This window comes from Cyprinus carpio, chromosome A10 (assembly GCF_018340385.1).
Source record: "Cyprinus carpio isolate SPL01 chromosome A10, ASM1834038v1, whole genome shotgun sequence".
NCBI lineage: Eukaryota > Metazoa > Chordata > Actinopteri > Cypriniformes > Cyprinidae > Cyprinus > Cyprinus carpio.
This window is the reverse complement of record NC_056581.1, coordinates 11,506,459-11,525,336: the sequence shown is the minus strand read 5'-3', so window position 1 is coordinate 11,525,336 and position 18,878 is coordinate 11,506,459. Positions and strand designations below refer to the sequence as shown.

The following is an 18,878-nucleotide window of genomic DNA, read 5'->3' as shown; positions in this document are numbered from 1 at the left end:
ATTAAAGCAACACTGAGAAATATTAATTTATGGCTGTAAACACTAGACTTCAAGTACTCAGATTTGTGCTTGTTATGAAATTATATATATTTAAAATTTGATTTAATTTTTAAGCATCTAAAATGGCCTATTTGTGGCTTTTCCTTCACTAAATTTATATTAAGAAAATTATATACGTATTAAATTAACTCCAGAAAAATAGTAAAATAAAGACTAACGTCACGCTAACCAGTGTGAAGGTTAATAATAATAAAAAAAAGATATTACAAAATGTGCAAAGATATAAAAAAAATGAGACTTTATTAACAGTTTAGAAACAATCTTCTCCCATTTCCACATTTTTCTCTCCACACAGACTTGCACATGAAAACATAAAAGCAAAAATAACCTTTTTGTGAAACTGATTTGATGTCAGTGCAATGCATACTAATCATACTCAAGTCCATAAATACAGATGTTTAACACAGAAGATGCTCACAGGTACAAACGGCTGTTTTGGGAATGGAAAAAGATGAACCAGCAAAACTAAACAGAAGACTGCTAAGCAACAATTCAGCATGAACTTCACATTTCCTCAATATACATTTCTGGACGCAAAGCAAAGTTGTCTTGAGTCAGAGGACATGAAATAAACAACCATTTCAAAATGATCTGCATTTACACACAAAGGACAGCATGTTTGCTTTGGTCAAGCATGCCATTTTGATTTCCTTGTGACTCAAACAGACAGATGTCATGTTTCTGAGAGGGAGAAGATCATTCATTCATGGATTAAGAAGCAAAATTAAACAAATGGAAGAAGCACTAAGCTTTGAGTTGGGATTGGTATTTTCTTTTGGTTCAGGGTCACTAAACACCATTAATAACACCGAAATAAACACCATTGTCAAGCTGTTCCAATTTGCTGAAGGGACCTGGGGGGCGGGGGGGGGGGGGATTTTTAACCATTTAACTGAGTCAATAAATATAACAAAATAACTTTAAAGAATTCCAGATGTTATAATTCATCCCCTATATGGGTTTCTGATTTACTGCCCTCTGTTGATTCTGCAAAAGAAGAAACACATTACATTTTTATATAAAGCCATTCAATCATTAGATTCTGTTATTTTTGATCACAGAGCTAATGTTGAAATGATTTTGCATCCACACTGATGTCTGGATGATTAGTCGATTGTGAATTACCTGTATCCGTATTTTCTGCTGGATTTAGTTCAAGTATGGTTTCTTCTTTTTCTTCAGCAGTTGGAGGCTCCTCTGCCGGCTTCACCTCTTCAGCTAAAAGCACAATTCATATACCAGATTTACTGCATATTAACAGGAAAAGTAACTGAACGAAGAGTTGTAAAATCTATATTATGGGTCTACTGATTTGATAAAATTATGCTAAAGTTTAAAAAAAAAAAAAAAAAAAAAAAAAAAAAAAATCACTCTCACCATCATCGCTCTTGGGGGGAATAACCTTCTCTGCATCTTCTGTGCTGTTAGCTTTGCTGTTCTCTGTGGAGGTGGTGTTCTTGTCTTTAGCCTTATCTTTAGGCTTTGGTTTGGCAAACTTTGCTTTGTTCAGCAGGTAGTTGACCTCCCTGTCCAAGAGGGAACGCTTAGCTTCAATGTCCTTAGAGAGCAGAACAGGTTTCTCTGTTGGGGACAGTTTTTCCTGTTCAGCAATGGTCTCATTCTTCCAAGTCTGCAATAAAAAGAAAAAACAAAAAATGCAGAAAGAATCAAAAGAGATTTTTGTGTGGAATTGACGAGGAAGGATGAAAGAAATAGGAATGTGGGGAAAGAAATCTAATGCATACCATTGTTTCATTGATGACCCTCTCTAGTGTCTTCAGTTCAACCTCCGTGAAGATCTGGTCCCCCTCAGGAATCAGTCTAACACTCCTATAAACAACATCCCATGTAAGTTACAAGAGTACCAAGACAAAAATAAATTAATTTAAAAATAAAATAGGCCTAATACATAAGGTATACATAAATAATAATAATAAAAAATATTAATATGAATTTAAATAAAGACAATGAAATTAATAAATGTATTAAATAAATATTTACATATTTTATTAGTATTTACATATGTTTAGAAATATAGTTTTGTAAGAATTATTTGAAAACATTTTATTTTATATCCATTTTTATGTTGATTAAAAAATAAATGTATTAAACATAAAAAGTAACAATGTAATAAAATGTATTAAATGTATTAAATATTTACATATTTTTATAAATGTAATATAATACAAATAATTTCATTAAATATTTTTTTTAATCAATTTTTTTTTTAAATACATGCATTATTTTTACATGGATTATAAATTTAATAATTAATTTACCTATAAATTAAATATTTTTAAATTCTATTTTTATACATTTTTATTTGTGACCCTGGACCACAAAATCTCTAAATTTATGAATAAATAAGCTTTCCACTGATGTATGGTTTGTTTGAATAGGACAATATTTAGCCAAGATACAACTATTTGAAAATCTCTGGAATCTGAGGATGCAAAAAAAAACTAAATATTGAAGAAAAAAAAAAAAAATCGCCTTTAAAGTTGTCCAAATAAAGTTCTTAGCAATGCATATTACTAATCAAAAATTAAGTTTTGATACATTTACGGTAGGAAATTTACAAAATAGCTTCATGAAACATGATCTTTACTTAATGTCTTAATGATTTTTGGCATACAATGTATTTTTGGCTATTACTAAAAATATATCCCAGCAACTTAAGACTGGTTTTGTGGTCCAGAGTCACATTTCTTTATTAAGAAAGAAAGAAAGAAAATGGATGGATGAAGTCATTGATGCAGCTCTCACTCACTTGAGGAAGATGGTGGAGTGGTTGAGCATGCTGTCGAGAGCTGCCAGTCTGTCGGGCCATTTCTTTCTCTCCTCCACTCTGAAGAACATGGCTTTACAAAGTTTTTTTAGTTCAGACAGCTTTTCCTTCAGCTCCTTAGTGCCAGCGGTGTAACCCTCCTCATCCATCCAGTTAGAAGCCTCGCTCAGCTTGCCTGTGATCTGCTCTTTCTCCTCCTCAGTCACAACAGCCAGATACTCATTCTGATACATCTTATCCTAGACAGAGAGAAGGAAAACATTTGTTGTAAATTCAAAAGAATAGTTGCCCTAAAAAATAAAAACCAATCCTTAATCATCATACAGCCTTAACTCCACTATAGATTTCACCTAAAGCTCTGCAAATAAAGCTTTTTAGGCCTCTTTGTCACACCACTGGAACTGTGAGTCATTGCTCAAACACTGGGAAGGGCTGCAGAGAGCTTCATTATACCTGTGTCTCAAAGATAAAAGCCTCCAGGCTGTTCAGGGTCTTTTCTCTCTCCTGCTTCTCCAGATCACGGTTAGTGAGGTCCTGCAGCCTGATATGAGGGAGGAACACATTCTTCAGTTTCTATAGAGTGTCTGTCCCATTTCCCACTCTCAGTTAATTCATTCTCCACGTTAATTAATTCTGAGAAGCAAGAGACACTTACTTCTTTTTAGACACTTCCATGTCCTCTGTGCTGGGATCGAGAACATCGTTCACCTCAAGCTCTACTGTGATGTCTTCTGATATTTTGCTCTTTTTCAGAGGTTTGGATTTCTTGTCCGCCTCGGTCTCCTCTGCTTTCTCAGCATCTGATTTCTCTTCAGGCTTTTCGGCTTCTGTCTCTCCCTGTGTGATGGAGGTGAGAGTTCAATTCTAGACAGATTCTATACTAAATCAAATGGAGTAACTCAACTGTGGCTGGTAACTTGTATGAAACTGCAATATAATAATACATGGTTCAAATTGAAATTTAAGAATTATAGTCGGACCCTTGCTGACGTGAGTGATGCATGTAATTCACATGGGGCAGAAACTTGTATATGGTGCTGGTGGCACAATATAACAGTTTGTCACTAAACTTGAAACTTGAAGTTTGTCCCACATTTGAAAGTCCATGATTGACTGTATAAAGTAAAAAAATAAAAAAAAAAAAAAAAAAAAAAAGCTAATAATAATTAAAAAAAAAAAAAAAAAAAAAAAGCTAATAATACTATAATACACTATACATATATATACTATATATATATTATACACACACACACACACACACACACACACAATATTATACAAATATATAAAGATAACTGATTGTGGACCCATAAGACAATTTTTAGCAAAATAATTGGGGGATTTTTATTTTTTTTTACTTTAAATAAAACATTTTATCTCTTAAAATTATTTCCTATAGAAACTATCATGACCTTTACAGGCCTGTAAACCAGACTTTCAAAATGTCCTGATATTTCCAGGTTTTCCAGGACCATGGGAACCCTGTCATTAATATTCAAGGTGAAAAAAAAGCAAAATAAACCCACTGTAATTGGGATTAAAATATATTTCCACAATTAAAACAACTGTTTACTATAATTTATAATAAATAATGCAAAATACCATTTCAATGGCCAGTAAGAAAGAACTACTATTGATAAAGTATCATTTGTATTATTGATCAACATATTAGATATTACAGTACACTGAAATAATTTAAGATAATTAAATCTACAAGAAACTCCAGTCAGGTGTTTCAGCATGGCACATTGTATAATAAAACATGAGGAGAAGTCAGAAGTCCCTCCTGAGAATAACAGGTCAGAACTAGTGAACTAAAGTCTCATGAAAGCCAAGAGGTTCTATAATCATTCTGCACCTCTCCAGAAATGTGATTAACTGTGAATCATCTCACCTGAGTTTCTGCTTTATCTTCTTTGTTGTCTTTCTGCTCCTCCGCCTGAGGCTCTCCATCTTTTCCCTCCTCTGTCTCGGGTTTCTCCTGGGCAGACTCTTCCTGTTTCTCTGACTGGTTCTGGTTTGTCCCAGCCTCTGGAATCACTTCTTCTTCATCCTCAACCGTTAAAAAAAAAAAAAAAACCAAAAATGTCAAGAACAAATTTGAAAAAAAAAAAAAAAAATTTAAATGTCTGTCAGAGTCATTAAGCAGAATTACCGTAACTGGTTCAGTCACATTTGGCTCTGAGCTGCCACCACCAAACAAGCTGGAAATGGTGTTTCCAAGTTCTGTGGAAACACACACACACATTATATTATAAAAAATATGTGTGTGTGTGTGTGTATGTATATATATATATACACACACACACACACACACACACACACACACACACACACACACACACACACACACACACACACACACGCACGCACGCACGCATAAAAGACTTAAGCATTTCCAAAACTTACTTGTGAGCGTGGACTCCTCCTCTTTCTCCTCTACAATGGTCTCAAACACTGACTCCACCTAAAAAGTTTAAAATTCAGTTTTTCTGGCTTAAACTGGCTTGGTTAAACTTCATAGTGATATAGTTGGAAAATGTACTAATGTCATGATTCATTATAAACTAAAATCCAGTACTAACCCGGTCCAGAATTAGCACTCCACTTTCATCCATGTTGAAATGGGCCTTGATGCCCTTAGATTCAGCATCTGAATGTTTCTTGAAGCTGCTGCCCACTCCAGACAGTTTCACCGTTGTCAGATTCTGAGATCCAAACACTCTGAGAAAGAAAGAAAGATCGGTTTGATATTAACTTGAGTATGTTCTGATATTTCTGAAAAAGTGTAAACAAATAAAACTGAACATAAATAAATAAAACCTGGTCACTTACTTCAGGTCCTGTTCACTGAGGAAGCTGAGGTCTCCATAATTGATATAGAAGACAAAGTCGTCCGTGTAACGATTAAAGGTGATAACTTTCCTCTGGGGATACGGGGCCATTCTCTGAAACAGGATGCGCTTGTTGTGCTTCACGGTCTTCACGCCATCCTCTTCCTCTGTCTCACGACTGAACTCGACCTAAGGAAGGTGACAGAAAACATCTGAGAACTTCTTAAGCACTGTCGAAAGACCATTAAACATGCTGATTAATTGTCTGTTAAATAAAACATCTCAGTGTTCTTGGACAGGACTGAGTGAAAACTATTAATACAAATCCAATTTTTGAAAAGAGCACAAGGTCTTTGTCTTCACCCTCTCACCTGTATGGGAAACACAGCTGCATCTCTGACCAAGAAAGGCTTGACTTTAAATGCTTTGCTGAGCGCAGCGGCCTGATAGACAGCACCCATCGCTGCAGCTTCATCTGCATTGATATTCTTGCTCAGTTCCTCTCTGGAGACAAGTGAAACCAAGATTAATTATTTGAAATCGTACCAATTTTAGAAAATCTATTCACTTGTTAATTAATGCTTATTGTATTACATGTTGGAATTGCATTAGAAGTTGTTTTAATGTATCTGATTTTGTTCAATAAAAGAACCAAACCTAAACTACTACTAGTCCATAACAAAGGGGTCAAGCCAAGATTTGGCTGGTTAGCACGTCCCAGTTTGCCCTGCTGGTTGATGTTGTAATTACACCACTCAGTTCCTAAAAAGCATCTTTTTCCATTGACAGCCAATCAAAAGGATTTACTATAGGTTAAACAGGATTTTTTTTAGAGGCAAAAAACATACTTTCCCACAGCTTTAAGTAGCACATCCTGCACTTTGGGTACCCTGGTGGATCCTCCAACCAAAATAACCTGTTCAATCTCATCCTGTTGGACAACAAAGGCATTTCTGATTATTTTTAAATCATAGTTATTTAGACAACCTGTATAAAGCCGATGCCATAATATTTAGCTCATCACCATGTTCATTTCAGCAGCAGCTAAAGCTTCTTTTACAGGCCCTGGCACTCTGTCAAACAGATCCTCGCAGAGGGCCTCAAACTCAGAGCGAGTCACTTTTGCCTTGAAGTCTATGTCATCCATCAGACCTTCAATCTGGAGAGAAATAACGTCAACAGGAAACTAAACCACCCAGGCTTGGTTGAAGTAGACAAACAAATGAAATTCCACAGCACAGACTACTTAACTCTGAGTGTCTTATACTAGTGTTGTTTTTGTGTTTACACATAATGAAGGTCTAACAAATCTCACCCAGTCAAGGAAAGACATTTGATAACATGCATCTAAATCAAGGCCATCCAATGCGGGCAAATATTATGTACTGAATATTACTAAGTAAATACAGTGTGGTCTTAACGTCTTAAAACATGAACATTTTCCTTTGCATTTTTCTAAATCATTTTTTTTTTCAAATTACAAATTAAGTTATCATAATTTGAGTGAAAGTCAAATTGAAAAATGAATATGAAACTGAAAATTTCTTATTGAAATCTTATTAAATTGAAAGTGTTTTATTTGGTTTGTCCTTTTTCCATTTTAATGACAGCAACACTCAAGCTGCATGACCTCCACAAGTGCATAGTTTGAGAATGATACAAAGCATCTTGCACCTCAGTGGAAGTTCCCAACCAATGTAGGTTGGGAACTTTGTTCTGTCCATTGGTTGTTCATTTAATTTTGGGCATTGAACTCAAAAACTGAGACAGATCAAAATGTGATTTTGCAGTTGATTGTACGAAAGTAGCGGTGTAAGTCTATTGTTTCCCCAGAATATTGAGTTATGATATTATCATTAAAAAGTAGAAGGTTAAAAAAAAAAAGAAACATATGGACGGATGAATGGCTCACAATAATAGTATGCATTCTGATAATAGCTGCATTTTGATTTTAAGCAGACATTCTTAATTTTGCAAACTGATAAAACTGTATTTTGACCCACTAAGATAAATTATTTGAGTTTGAGATACCTGTGCCGTATGTTCAGCATTGGCACTGAGCACAGTCTTCAGTCTCTGAGCCTCTTTAAGGAGTTTGGCCATGGCACGCAGATTCTCCCTCACGTCCTTCTTTGATTTCTTCTGTTCGTTAAAGAGCTTGGCAAGATGATCTCTGAGCCTCAGCTCCATCTCAAAGCCACCGAGTGTTCTATCGAACCTGTTCGTTAAAGAGCTTGGCAACCCTCGAAGAACAAGGCAAAAAGTGTTAAAAGTAAAAAAAAAAAGTAAAAAAAAAGTAAAAAAAAAAAAAAAAAAACAGTTATAGTCAGTCAATACAATATTGTATACATATACATGCACTCCCAAGTGGCCCAAATATGTTGGGGAAAACATGACAACCATGACTAACCCTACTCCACGGATCTGAAGCTGCGGCTGAGTGCCAGATTCCTTGGTCTTCACTGTCTGATACGTGACAATCGTGGCTGTTGTGCTGCCTGATCCCATATCATAAAACATGATATTCTACAAAAGACACAACAGAGTTAGTATCAAAAAAAAATCAGTCAGAAATCCCACTTTAAATTAATTGTGTCAATTTTCTGTTTTTTCCAGTCTGCCACTAGTTGGCCACCCACACCATTGGCTGACACAATGTTGACCAAATAAATAAATAAATTCACGTAAATTATCTCAGAAGTACCTGTGCAGTAGAGTTGATGTCCTTCCTCCTAAAGACTCCATAGTTCAAAGCCACGGCAGTATTATCATTGATAAGCTGAAGGACCTTTAGACCTGCTATATGGGCAGCCTGCAAGACTGCTCTGCGTTCTGCCTGATTAAAATAGGCTGGCACTGTGATCACAGCATCTTTAATGGGCTGCTCTGTGAGGGAGAAATACAGTTATTGGTGCTTCCAAATTTCCCAATCTGCAAAAACCAAGACACCTATTCAAAACACTCCTTAAAATCAAACCTGCGAAGTCTTGAGCCAGACCACGAGAGTAGTTCAATATCATGCCCAAAAGTTCCTCTGGAGTGTACTGCAACTCTCTGGATGATATAAAAGATTCATTTTTCACATTAATATAAAACACATCAGCTCCAGCTAACGCACCTGCAAGTGCTCCATTACTTACTCTGAGAATTTGAAAAACACAGTTCCTCTTTTCTCATCTCTCTGGAGCTGGTGTTCAGGGAAGTGTTTCTGATACTGTGCCACCTGTGGGTTGTCTGCTGGCTTTCCCAAAATGCTCTGGAGGAATCTGTAAACCACCTTGGGGTTCTTCACAGCCTGTCATGAATAAAGTATGCTAGAGTCAAAGCTTGTCAAATATGCTGCAACAAGGTGTTAGAGACAAAGAGAACATGAAGGGGTGTTTTTCATCCTACAGAACTGCATTAGCATGAAATCAAAACAGACTATTTTCTTCCTTAACCCATGTACCTGGTTTACACTTTCATTCAAAAGTTTGGGGTAAGAAAATAATACTTCCATTCAGCAAAGATGCATTAAAATCATCAAAAGTGACAGGAAATATTTTTTTTTTTTTAACAAAGGTTTCCAAAAAAAAAATAAAAAATTACACATACATATACATATATACACATACATATATACATATACATACACACATATATACATATACATATACATATATATATATATATACACACACACACACATATATATATATATATATATATATATATATATAATAAAAATAATAAAGAGGAGCACAATTGCACATCTGTGTAATATTTAATATAAAAGTAATATATTTGATAGAAAGTAATAACTTTCCCACTTGACTTCCTCCATTCTGGTGGGGCAGCCCCACTTTTAATTACCGATTCATAAAATTAAGCACCACCCTATATTATTTTCTCACTGAAAATCAATGTTCTATTTGGAAATGTCACATTACAAGTTAAATTCGTTGTAAAAAAAAGAAGAAGAAAAAAAAAAGGTATTGGCATACAATTACTTACCACTCCTAAAGCACTGTCTCCAAAAAGCCTCTCGTTTTCCTTTAAGCACACTGCGACTGGAGTTTTCCGCCGGGACTCCCTGCACAAAAAAGAAGCTTAATGTCACAATGGAATAAAATTCTGTCTGAAAAGAATATTTCTTTATTACAAGTCTAAGTCAGGTGACATCTGTGGATGTCTAAAACATACTTGTTTAACACAATCTCCATTGGCACACCGGGTTTCACTAAAGCAATTTTGATCCATTCACTGCCCAAGTCCACAGACATCACAGCAACTGATTCTGCAACATAAAAATGTCAGTAGGAGCTGAAATTCTGTGCTTTAGATAAGAAAACCAGAATGTAAAAATAATGCATGTTTACAATCTTCATAGATTTAAATTCATCCTGATGGACATCACCAAAGGAAATTTAGAGCAAATATAAGACTATATCATAATTCATGTGCTGCTTACCTGTTTGAGAAGGCAGGAATGCTACTATTAGGCAAAAAACTGCCCATAATGACAACCTTTCCCTCATTGTGACCTGCAGGAAAGAAACAATGCCTGGTTCAATAGCATGTAGGCTAAAAGTCACAATGCAGCTGTGGCAAGTCCATAAAACAGGAAGCATATCAAAACCATGCAAGATCCCTCAAACAATTTTAAACTAAAACTGACAATACTACATCCTGATATGAAAAACTGTCTGAGTGTCATATATGGACATGTAGGTGGAGACAGCCGGCAGTGACAGGTCTAGATAAGTACATGCTGATTTGATGGGATCCCACCCACAAGTCTGAGACAAAGCTTGAGAACATGTGGATCACAAACCTGTTCCTGGAGGCCCCCCCAACTGTATATTTTGAATAAAACACTTTTTTTTTAGTTTTCCTCCAGAATTGAGACACTAAAGCCAAGGTGCAAAAAGAATACAAGAAGACAATAGTTCATATATATATTAAAAATCTCATTTGGCTTTATTGTTCCAGTCACAGTTCTCCCTTGATAGCCCATTTTCAATGCTAATTCAAAAATGCAAAGTGGAAACTTCTATTTGCACGGCCTGTGTGACGTAAGCTTGAATGAGGCTGTCTGATCCTGATGGGAAGAGCATCATGACCATGTCAAATTGTCATTTCAATGTTTGATGATGTGCAGTAAACATAACGCTTTCTTTTTTTAAAGGCTCACATATAAGTAAATGCAGCTGATGGTCTTTGTGAATGTACTGCTGTACTAGGCTAATAAAGACACGTTTATGAACATATGCAACCACTCAGATGAGCCCAAACATCTCCAACAAAAAAAGTAATGGCATGGCACTTACCTTTAGCGAGATCAAGTTTTATATTGGCTCTTGTTGACTGGTAAATCCCTCTTGACACTTGAACAACAATATTAAGAAACGGTTACCCTGTCCTAATTATGAATTATGTGAACTTTTCTGTGCTGATCCTTAATATCTAACGTCTTACAGAAGGTAGGAAGATCGCATTTACCAGCAATGCTCTTTGAGCACACCACCTCGCTTGCTTGGTTTTGCTGTTGCAGTCACCGGCTTGTTCTATTGGGCCCGGAACGCGGCGTGATCTCATTGGATCCACACAACTCGCTGCTCGCCGAGTGAAGAACTAATCGCTATGCTCGTAAGTCCCGCCTCTTTACCCTTGAATGGAGAACGCTGATTGGTCCACGTGCCAACCGGTACGCGCGAGTGGTCAGTCGTGTAACTAAACACGGATCTGATTGGTCCACGTGAAATAGGGGAACATAACTGCTGTGCGACAAGTTGTAGTTTTTGATGGCAGCGACGGGAGCACAACGAATTTCTGCGATTAGATTCGTTTGAACAGTTCTTTTCAAAGAACCGATTCAGTGATTCTTTTACGTTATTCTATGTATGTATTACTTGTTATAAAACGGCCCAATTATGTTATACGGCATATTTCTGTTTATTACGTTCTTCAATTAGGGTTTAAAATAAAATGATATTTATTAAACCACCTTTCTTCATATGTGCGTTTATGTTTTGCGTGAAACATTTCTGCAATAAAAGTAACTGACTTTTCGCCTCATCACGATGAAAGAGACGAGATAACCTGCATTCATTCAGTGCTTTGTTGACACATGAACCGGATACGATCAGTCCGATTCGTGAACCGGTTCTAGAGATTCATTAAAAAGATCCGAATCAAAAGAACAGTTCGTTCAAGAATCGGACATCGTTAATTAACTTTTGTTGTATTATGTCTTTTTGGCCATATTAATAACTTTTGAAAATATACATTTAAATCAAACATGTATGCATTTTTTCTTATTATTTTCTGTTTGGTTTTAAACAGCATCAGTTATTTAATTTACATTATATGTTGAAATAAATGTTATCAAGTTAATTTGTGGCTTGTTGTGTCCAACCTTAATTATATTATTGCGAATACAGCTAAAAAACAGAAAACAAGAATATCCTGACACTAGTCACATGACCGTGATGTGAGTCACATGATTTTGCTAAACAAGAACTGTTTGGAAAATGGCAGCGTTCTTACAGTGGAGACGATTTGTGTTTTTCGATAAAGAAACGGTGAAAGATCCGAGCGAAAATGGGAAAAATTTCCAACTACCGGTGGGAATAGCGGCGTGTGATTCAGGTCGAGGACACATTGTGCTTGGAGATATCCTTAAAATGCTGAAGTCATGCTTGAGGCTAGTTAGCAATGATGACACTGATAAACAATAATACTACGGATATTTCATAATTATAGTTGTATAAGTCATAAATCGTAGCATATTTTAATAGGTTGCAACAAGTCTGCTTTCTAAAATGGATTATAGCATGTGTTTTCTTTTATATGTTTCATAATTCCAACATTCAGTCCTTTCTGGCTGATTATATATATGGTGATTTCAGTTATGCCATATGATTGTTTTCTTTGACTCATATAATGCACATATGGATGGGCAGATTTGGTTTTTGACCCGCTCCCTGCAGCTGTCCAGCTTTCAGGCTTATAAACTGCGCGTGACACACCTGTACCAGCTGAAACAACACAACATCCTGGTGTCTGTGGGTCAGGACGAGCCTGGCATCAATCCTCTGGTGAGAATCAGACAGGTGTCAGCGCAAGAAATTAAGCTTTAGAAATGTAAGTTGATTTCTAGAGTTTCTGTGTTTGCCCATCAGGTGAAGGTGTGGAACCTTGATAAGAAGGACAGCGGCAGTCCTCTGTGCACCCGGATATTCCCTGCCATACCTGGAAACAAACCCACTGAAGTGTCTTGTCTCAGTGTACATGAAAACCTTAATTTCATGGCTATAGGTAGGAGTTGTTGTTTTTTTTAAATTCACAAATCAGAGATATTGTAGTTACTTAAAACTTAAACCATTTAAAAACTTGTCAGTTACTTGAAAGAAAAGGGAAATAAAACAAAATTATAATAATATAAAATTATATATAATATTATACATTTAAAAAAAAAAAATTTCACTTAGTCTAACTATATTTAAAAACACAGAAACTAATATTAAAAAAAAAAAAAAAAAAAAAAAAAACATAACAAAATGAAGTAAAATTAAAATGAAAACCAAAAATAAAAAAGTAATTCAAAACTTTAAAATTTTAATTATACTAAACTAACACTGTCACAACATGTCTCTTTAAAAGAGTGCAAAACTGGCACTGAAAATCACAATCTGAGGTCTCCCCCAAAATGAGAAATCTTATATAAGCTTGTATACTGTAATTATTCAGATTGATAATTTATTTTAACTAATTTAATTGATTTGAGTATTAGCTAGTATTTTATATTTTTTGAAAAAACTTTTCATAAAGGTAATAATTCCTCTATAGTTAAATGTTTGAGGGCAGCTAATAATGATTTTGTAAAAATAAATAAACATAACTCTAAATCACTTCTTATGTGAATAATTTCAGTGAAACTAAATGGCCTTTTCAACACATTTTTTTCTGTAATATAATGCATTTCAAAGTGAAACAGAAAATTTAGTTGAGAATTAATTTTTTTTTTTTTCCATCAATAATAGATTTTCTGCTGACTAATATCTGTGTTGAATGCTCAGGTTTTACAGATGGCAGTGTTGTGCTGACGAAGGGTGACATCACCAGAGACAGACACAGTAAAACTCTCAGCCTCCATGAGGGCAACTGTCCAATCACAGGCCTGGCTTTCCGACAGGCCGGCAAAGTCACACACCTGTTTGTCGCCACTCTAGAAAAAGTGCAGGTATATGTTAGTTACATGGAATGTGATTTTTTTTTTTTTTGTCTTTGTAATAAAACTGTGTGAATGCAGCTGAAAATGATAACAAACTGAAAGCAGGATTATTCATATGTTGACAGTGTTACACATTATCAGTGAAGGAGTACCCTCGTATAGAACTGGACACGCACGGCTGCGCCCTCCGCTGCTCGGCACTCACAGACCCCTCGCAGGACTCGCAGTTCATAGTGGCTGGAGATGACTGTGTGTATTTGTACCAGCCTGATGAGAGAGGGCCCTGTTTTGCTTTCGATGGGCACAAGCTTCTTACTCACTGGCACAGAGGCTATCTGCTGCTGATCACACACAATAACAAGTCACCCAGCAAGTAAGAATCATTGTATTGCATTCTCGCTTTAACCTTTTTTTAATATGCATTCACATTTTTGACATTTCATTTGTACAGATCTGAATTTGGTAGCAGACAGACATCCCCTACAGAAAAACACATCTTGACCATTTATGACCTGGACAACAAGTTTATCGCTTACAGTGCGGCGTTTGATGATGTCATTGATGTTCTGGCAGAATGGGGCTCTTTTTATGTCCTAACAAGAGACAGAACACTGTATATGCTGCAAGAAAAAGACACACAGACCAAGCTAGAGGTTAGAATAGTGTTCTTATCATTAAAAGAACGTTGTTTTTTTTGTAAACCTAAAATATAAAGTAATATACATTACCGATCAATAATGTATTATTTAGATGCTGTTTAAGAAGAACCTGTTTGTGATGGCCATTAACTTGGCTAAAAGTCAACATCTGGACAATGATGGATTGTCTGAGATATTCAGACAGTATGGAGACCATCTCTACGTCAAAGGGGATCACGATGGAGCTATTCAGCAGTATATTCGGTTGGTTTGCAGTTGAGATTTCTAGGTACACATTTTATTTAAATTCAAGTAAGTCATGGTTACATCCTGATCTTCTTTCTCTCTTAGCACCATTGGGAAGCTTGAGCCCTCATATGTAATCCGTAAATTTTTGGATGCACAGAGGATACATAACTTGACAGCGTACCTACAGGCCCTCCACAGGCAGTCGCTGGCCAACGCTGACCACACTACTCTACTACTCAACTGTTACACCAAACTGAAGGACAGCTCCAAGCTGGAAGAGTTTATAAAGGTCTGTAGAAAAATTATTTTAGCCTGAATGTGCATTTAAGCTTTTTGAATGACCCCTGACCACTGACAGTGCTTTGTATACTCTGCATCCCTCCTGTGAATACAGAGCAATGAAAGTGAGGTGCATTTTGATGTTGAAATTGCGATCAAGGTCTTACGTCAGGCTGGTTATCACAGTCATGCCGTTTTTCTGGCAGAGAAACACATGCACCATGAATGGTATCTAAAGATCCAGCTAGAGGATTTGAAGGTAAATACAGCTTGTGCTATGATATAAACTGTTATGAAACATGCTTTTCAACGAGTTTAGGTAAGCTTATACTTTTTCATTTTGTCTTCAAAAACTTTTCTCTGCCTTGCTCTTGCCAGAAAATATATATATTAAATAATTTTCCCCTTTTTTATTAACCTTTTCAGAATTATCAGGAGGCTTTACGCTACATAGGACGGTTACCATTTGATCAGGCAGAGAGTAATATGAAGCGTTATGGTAAAATTCTAATGCACCATGTACCTGAGAGTTCCACCATCCTCTTAAAACGCCTCTGCACTGACTATCAACCTAACAAAAACTCAACCGACAGGGACAGTCTGGACAGGCCTGCGGAAAACAAGGTCATTCACTTGGATTAGCAATAACACCTTTAAATAATCTGACATTCAAGAACATAGTGAGTTAAGCCAAATTACTTGAGATTTTATCTTAAAATGTTCTTACTTTTTTACAGGCCAATCCAGAAGAGTTCATCCCAGTCTTTGCCAATAACCCACGAGAGCTGCGAGCGTTCCTGGAACACATGATCGAGGTGGATCCGTTCTCACCTGAGGGAGTTTATGACACTCTGCTAGAGCTCAGACTGCAGGACTGGGCACATGAGCAGGACCCAGGGGTAAAACATGCTTTATGCAATCTGTACACATACCACACATGTCTCATTATGTTATATTATGTTATTATTGACAACATCTGAACCTGAAGAATTTGACTTATTTATTAGATATTTTTTTATTAGATATTAGATATTTTAATTTAATTATGGCATTTATTATTATTATTATTATTATTATTATTATTATTATTATTATTATTATTATTAATAATTATTTTAAGCAATTAATAAAAGTTTGGTAGTCCATAAAACTTATTTTACCATATTTAAGACAATTCTGCAGATTCTCAAATCTGAAAATGAAAATAAATATTTCATACTGAACATTATAATACATTGTGTATATATAACGCATAGTATTATGTAGCATTCAACACAATTGATTTTAGTTTTTTTTTTTTTTTTAATTAAAAAAAAAATAATTTTTAAATAATTTTTAGTATTTAGACCGTTTACATTTTTTTTAAAGCTTATTGTCACTGGCCAGAATTTTAATATCAGTACGTCCCTAGAAAAAAATACATATTCCATAGCTATGCCATTGCTATCACATTGTAACTGCATTATAAAATACAATCTCAAGACCATTTTAACATTTTTTGGGTACATTTGGATTGCTTACTGTAAAAGCATATACTGCAGGAAACCCATCACTCTTTCTGTCTTTTGTCTGACAGAAGAAGAAAGTCCTGCAGGAGGCAGCACTGTCCCTGCTGAGAAGTGACCACACTGTGTTTGACAAAGCCCTGGTGCTCTGTCAGATGCACAACTTCAAGGAAGGAGTGCTGTATCTGTATGAAAAGGGCAAACTGTAAGCACTATTTCCAATCACTGTATCACTTACTCAGAAAGTGCTATAAAATCTACACAACTGCTACAAGTCTTCTACAGCCATACTATAGCTTTGTGTGACAACAGACCACAGTTACTACAGCTGCATTACATTTAGCTTTCATCTATTAACTGCAGAAAAATAAGTGACAGAACAGCCTGTTTCTGCAGGTACCAGCAGATCATGCATTACCACATGCAGAATGAGGAGTACGGGAAAGTCGTGGAGGCCTGTAAACGCTACGGGGACAGTGAGGTGTGTTTGTGGGAACAGGCTCTGGGTTACTTTGCACGCAAAGAAGAAAACTGCAAGGCCTACATTAGTGAAGTCCTGCAGCACATTGATGAAAATAACTTGATGCCTCCACTTCTGGGTGAGTAAAAGGATACAAAAAAGTTTGTGGTCAACATCTCTTTTGTGTTTTTCACCTATAATTGCGTGACCTTTTCACACAATTCATTCTTTTCCGGTCATGGTGTAAAATGTGAACCAACTCTTCAGCATAATTTTGACTTTATATGAATGTCTGTGTTGCAGTGGTGCAGACTTTGGCTCATAATTCCACAGCATCGCTGTCAGTCATAAAAGACTACCTGATAAATAAACTGGAGCGGGAGACCCAGCAGATTGAGGAAGATGAAAGGAAGATTCGACAGTATAGAGAGGAGACAGCCCATCTTCGCACTGAGATACAGGAACTTAAAACGTGGTGAGTGAATTAAGTCAACAGCATTTAAAAAATGGATGCTACAGTTGATAGTATAGGAACACCATTGTATATTTAAAAAAAAATACATTGCTCTTTCAGTGCAAAGATCTTCCAGAAGACCAAGTGCAGCATGTGCAACAGCCCACTAGAGTTGCCATCTGTGCACTTCCTGTGTGGCCACTCTTTCCATCAGCACTGCCTAGAGAGCTTTGCAGAGAGTGAGGCCGAGTGCCCCACTTGCACCCCTGAGAACAGGAAAGTGATGGACATGTTGCGTGCGCAAGATCAGAAACGAGATCTGCACGACCATTTCCACAGACAGGTACTGGTTTTTCTCCTGCAGGACATTTTGAATTAATCAAAGTTGCCAGTGAACTAAATACTTAAAAATAAAAATGCAAATGAAAATTGAAAAGAATTTCTCTATCTTGTAGCTGAAATGCTCTAATGACGGCTTCTCAGTCATCGCTGACTATTTTGGCCGTGGAGTGTTTAACAAACTCACTCTGATAACGGATCCTCCTGGAGGAAAGAGTGGAGCTGGGAATCTGGAGGCTGAATTCAACAGAGATCTGCTCATTAACACCAAGAGGAATGTTTGAGAGCTGGACTGGAGTTCATATTAAAAGAAGAAGTGCTGATCTAGAGTCAGATGTCTGACTAGGGTCTGCTGCAGAAACAGCTCTACACTGCTTGAATGGCCTTTGAACAAATCCAAATTAACTTACCCCCGCAACTCATCTTCTTGATGTTGATTTATTTATAGGCTTGATAGCGGAGAGCAAGATTGTTCGGAATGTCTTCATCTGTGTAGCCTGCAAGATCAGATCAGCATAAAGTGGAAAGTATCAAAACCAACTGTGAGTGATAACTTTAAAGAACTTGCACTTCAAGACCGTGACCGTTTCAAGCTTTGAATTCAGCTGCCATAGGCACACTATAGAAGACAACTTGCACAGCTTTATCTTGCATCCCTTAATAATTTCTGTATAATATTTAATTAGAATCGCAACCATTCATTATAGCAGATAAAGCAACTAATCAACAATAATCAATGTCAAACGCCTGTAAAGGTGTCATTAATAAATGTAAAACATCATTGACTTGTAGCTTGTAATTATATTGTATTCTGTTGTATTATCTGAGATGTTTGTTGAGATGTTAATTTGTCATGAAATAAAAAAGGAAAACTTTACACAGTATTTTACATTGTAGGCCAAAGAATACTGAAATGTGTGTAAAAAAGTATTTTGAAGTCACACATTTAAAAACCTCTGAACAAATCTACTTTCATTTATTTACACCTTCACTAGTGTCTAGTTTGCTAAAACTATTTGGTGAGTTACAAAAGTTTGCAAAGCTAAACAGCTGAACC

The 18,878-nt window shown here is 36.1% G+C and overlaps 2 protein-coding genes across 3 annotated transcripts; one reads left to right on the top strand and one right to left on the bottom strand.

Moving 5' to 3' along the window:
- Window positions 1–283: 283 nt before the first annotated feature.
- Window positions 284–11,278, bottom strand: LOC109097196 (hypoxia up-regulated protein 1-like). 2 transcript variants are annotated; one of them, XM_042765226.1, is made up of 24 exons: window positions 10,992–11,278; window positions 10,133–10,205; window positions 9,865–9,958; window positions 9,676–9,754; window positions 8,823–8,977; window positions 8,660–8,736; window positions 8,387–8,568; window positions 8,093–8,208; window positions 7,714–7,900; window positions 6,707–6,841; window positions 6,531–6,613; window positions 6,054–6,186; window positions 5,684–5,871; window positions 5,434–5,572; window positions 5,258–5,315; window positions 5,007–5,074; window positions 4,743–4,910; window positions 3,504–3,685; window positions 3,302–3,389; window positions 2,831–3,087; window positions 1,806–1,890; window positions 1,438–1,690; window positions 1,186–1,278; window positions 284–1,047 (listed from the first exon to the last, which is right to left on the bottom strand). In XM_042765226.1, the coding sequence occupies exons 2-24, from the start codon at window positions 10,197–10,199 to the stop codon at window positions 998–1,000; spliced, it is 2,937 nt and encodes a 978-aa protein (XP_042621160.1). In that variant the 5' UTR covers window positions 10,200–10,205; window positions 10,992–11,278; the 3' UTR covers window positions 284–997. The 2 variants fall into 2 exon arrangements, with proteins under 2 accessions (XP_042621160.1, XP_042621161.1); XM_042765227.1 differs by having other exon boundaries at window positions 4,743–4,901; window positions 5,004–5,074; window positions 10,992–11,277.
- Window positions 11,279–12,147: 869 nt separating this feature from the next.
- LOC109097340 (vacuolar protein sorting-associated protein 11 homolog) lies at window positions 12,148–18,688 on the top strand. The gene is made up of 16 exons (XM_042765213.1): window positions 12,148–12,336; window positions 12,613–12,761; window positions 12,846–12,981; window positions 13,743–13,906; window positions 14,023–14,270; window positions 14,349–14,550; window positions 14,648–14,799; window positions 14,887–15,073; window positions 15,179–15,322; window positions 15,490–15,687; window positions 15,801–15,962; window positions 16,640–16,773; window positions 16,965–17,167; window positions 17,332–17,503; window positions 17,603–17,825; window positions 17,938–18,688. Exons 1-16 carry the CDS (start codon window positions 12,195–12,197, stop codon window positions 18,103–18,105), a joined length of 2,784 nt encoding a protein of 927 aa, XP_042621147.1. The 5' UTR covers window positions 12,148–12,194; the 3' UTR covers window positions 18,106–18,688.
- Window positions 18,689–18,878: the final 190 nt, after the last annotated feature.

Bases quoted from the DNA above. Each gene is read 5' to 3' on its own strand.
- LOC109097196 (XM_042765226.1), bottom strand. From the start codon at position 10,199: ATGAGGGAAAGGTTGTCATTATGGGCAGTTTTTTGCCTAATAGTAGCA. The intron at 6,187-6,530 runs GTATGTTTTTTG...ACTTGTCTCCAG, and splicing joins CTACTTAAAGCTGTGGGAAA to AGAGGAACTGAGCAAGAATA. The intron at 5,872-6,053 runs GTGAGAGGGTGA...CACCTTCCTTAG, and splicing joins CAGCTGTGTTTCCCATACAG to GTCGAGTTCAGTCGTGAGAC.
- LOC109097340 (XM_042765213.1), top strand. From the start codon at position 12,195: ATGGCAGCGTTCTTACAGTGGAGACGATTTGTGTTTTTCGATAAAGAA. The intron at 12,762-12,845 runs GTGAGAATCAGA...TTTGCCCATCAG, and splicing joins AGCCTGGCATCAATCCTCTG to GTGAAGGTGTGGAACCTTGA. The intron at 15,323-15,489 runs GTAAATACAGCT...TAACCTTTTCAG, and splicing joins TCCAGCTAGAGGATTTGAAG to AATTATCAGGAGGCTTTACG.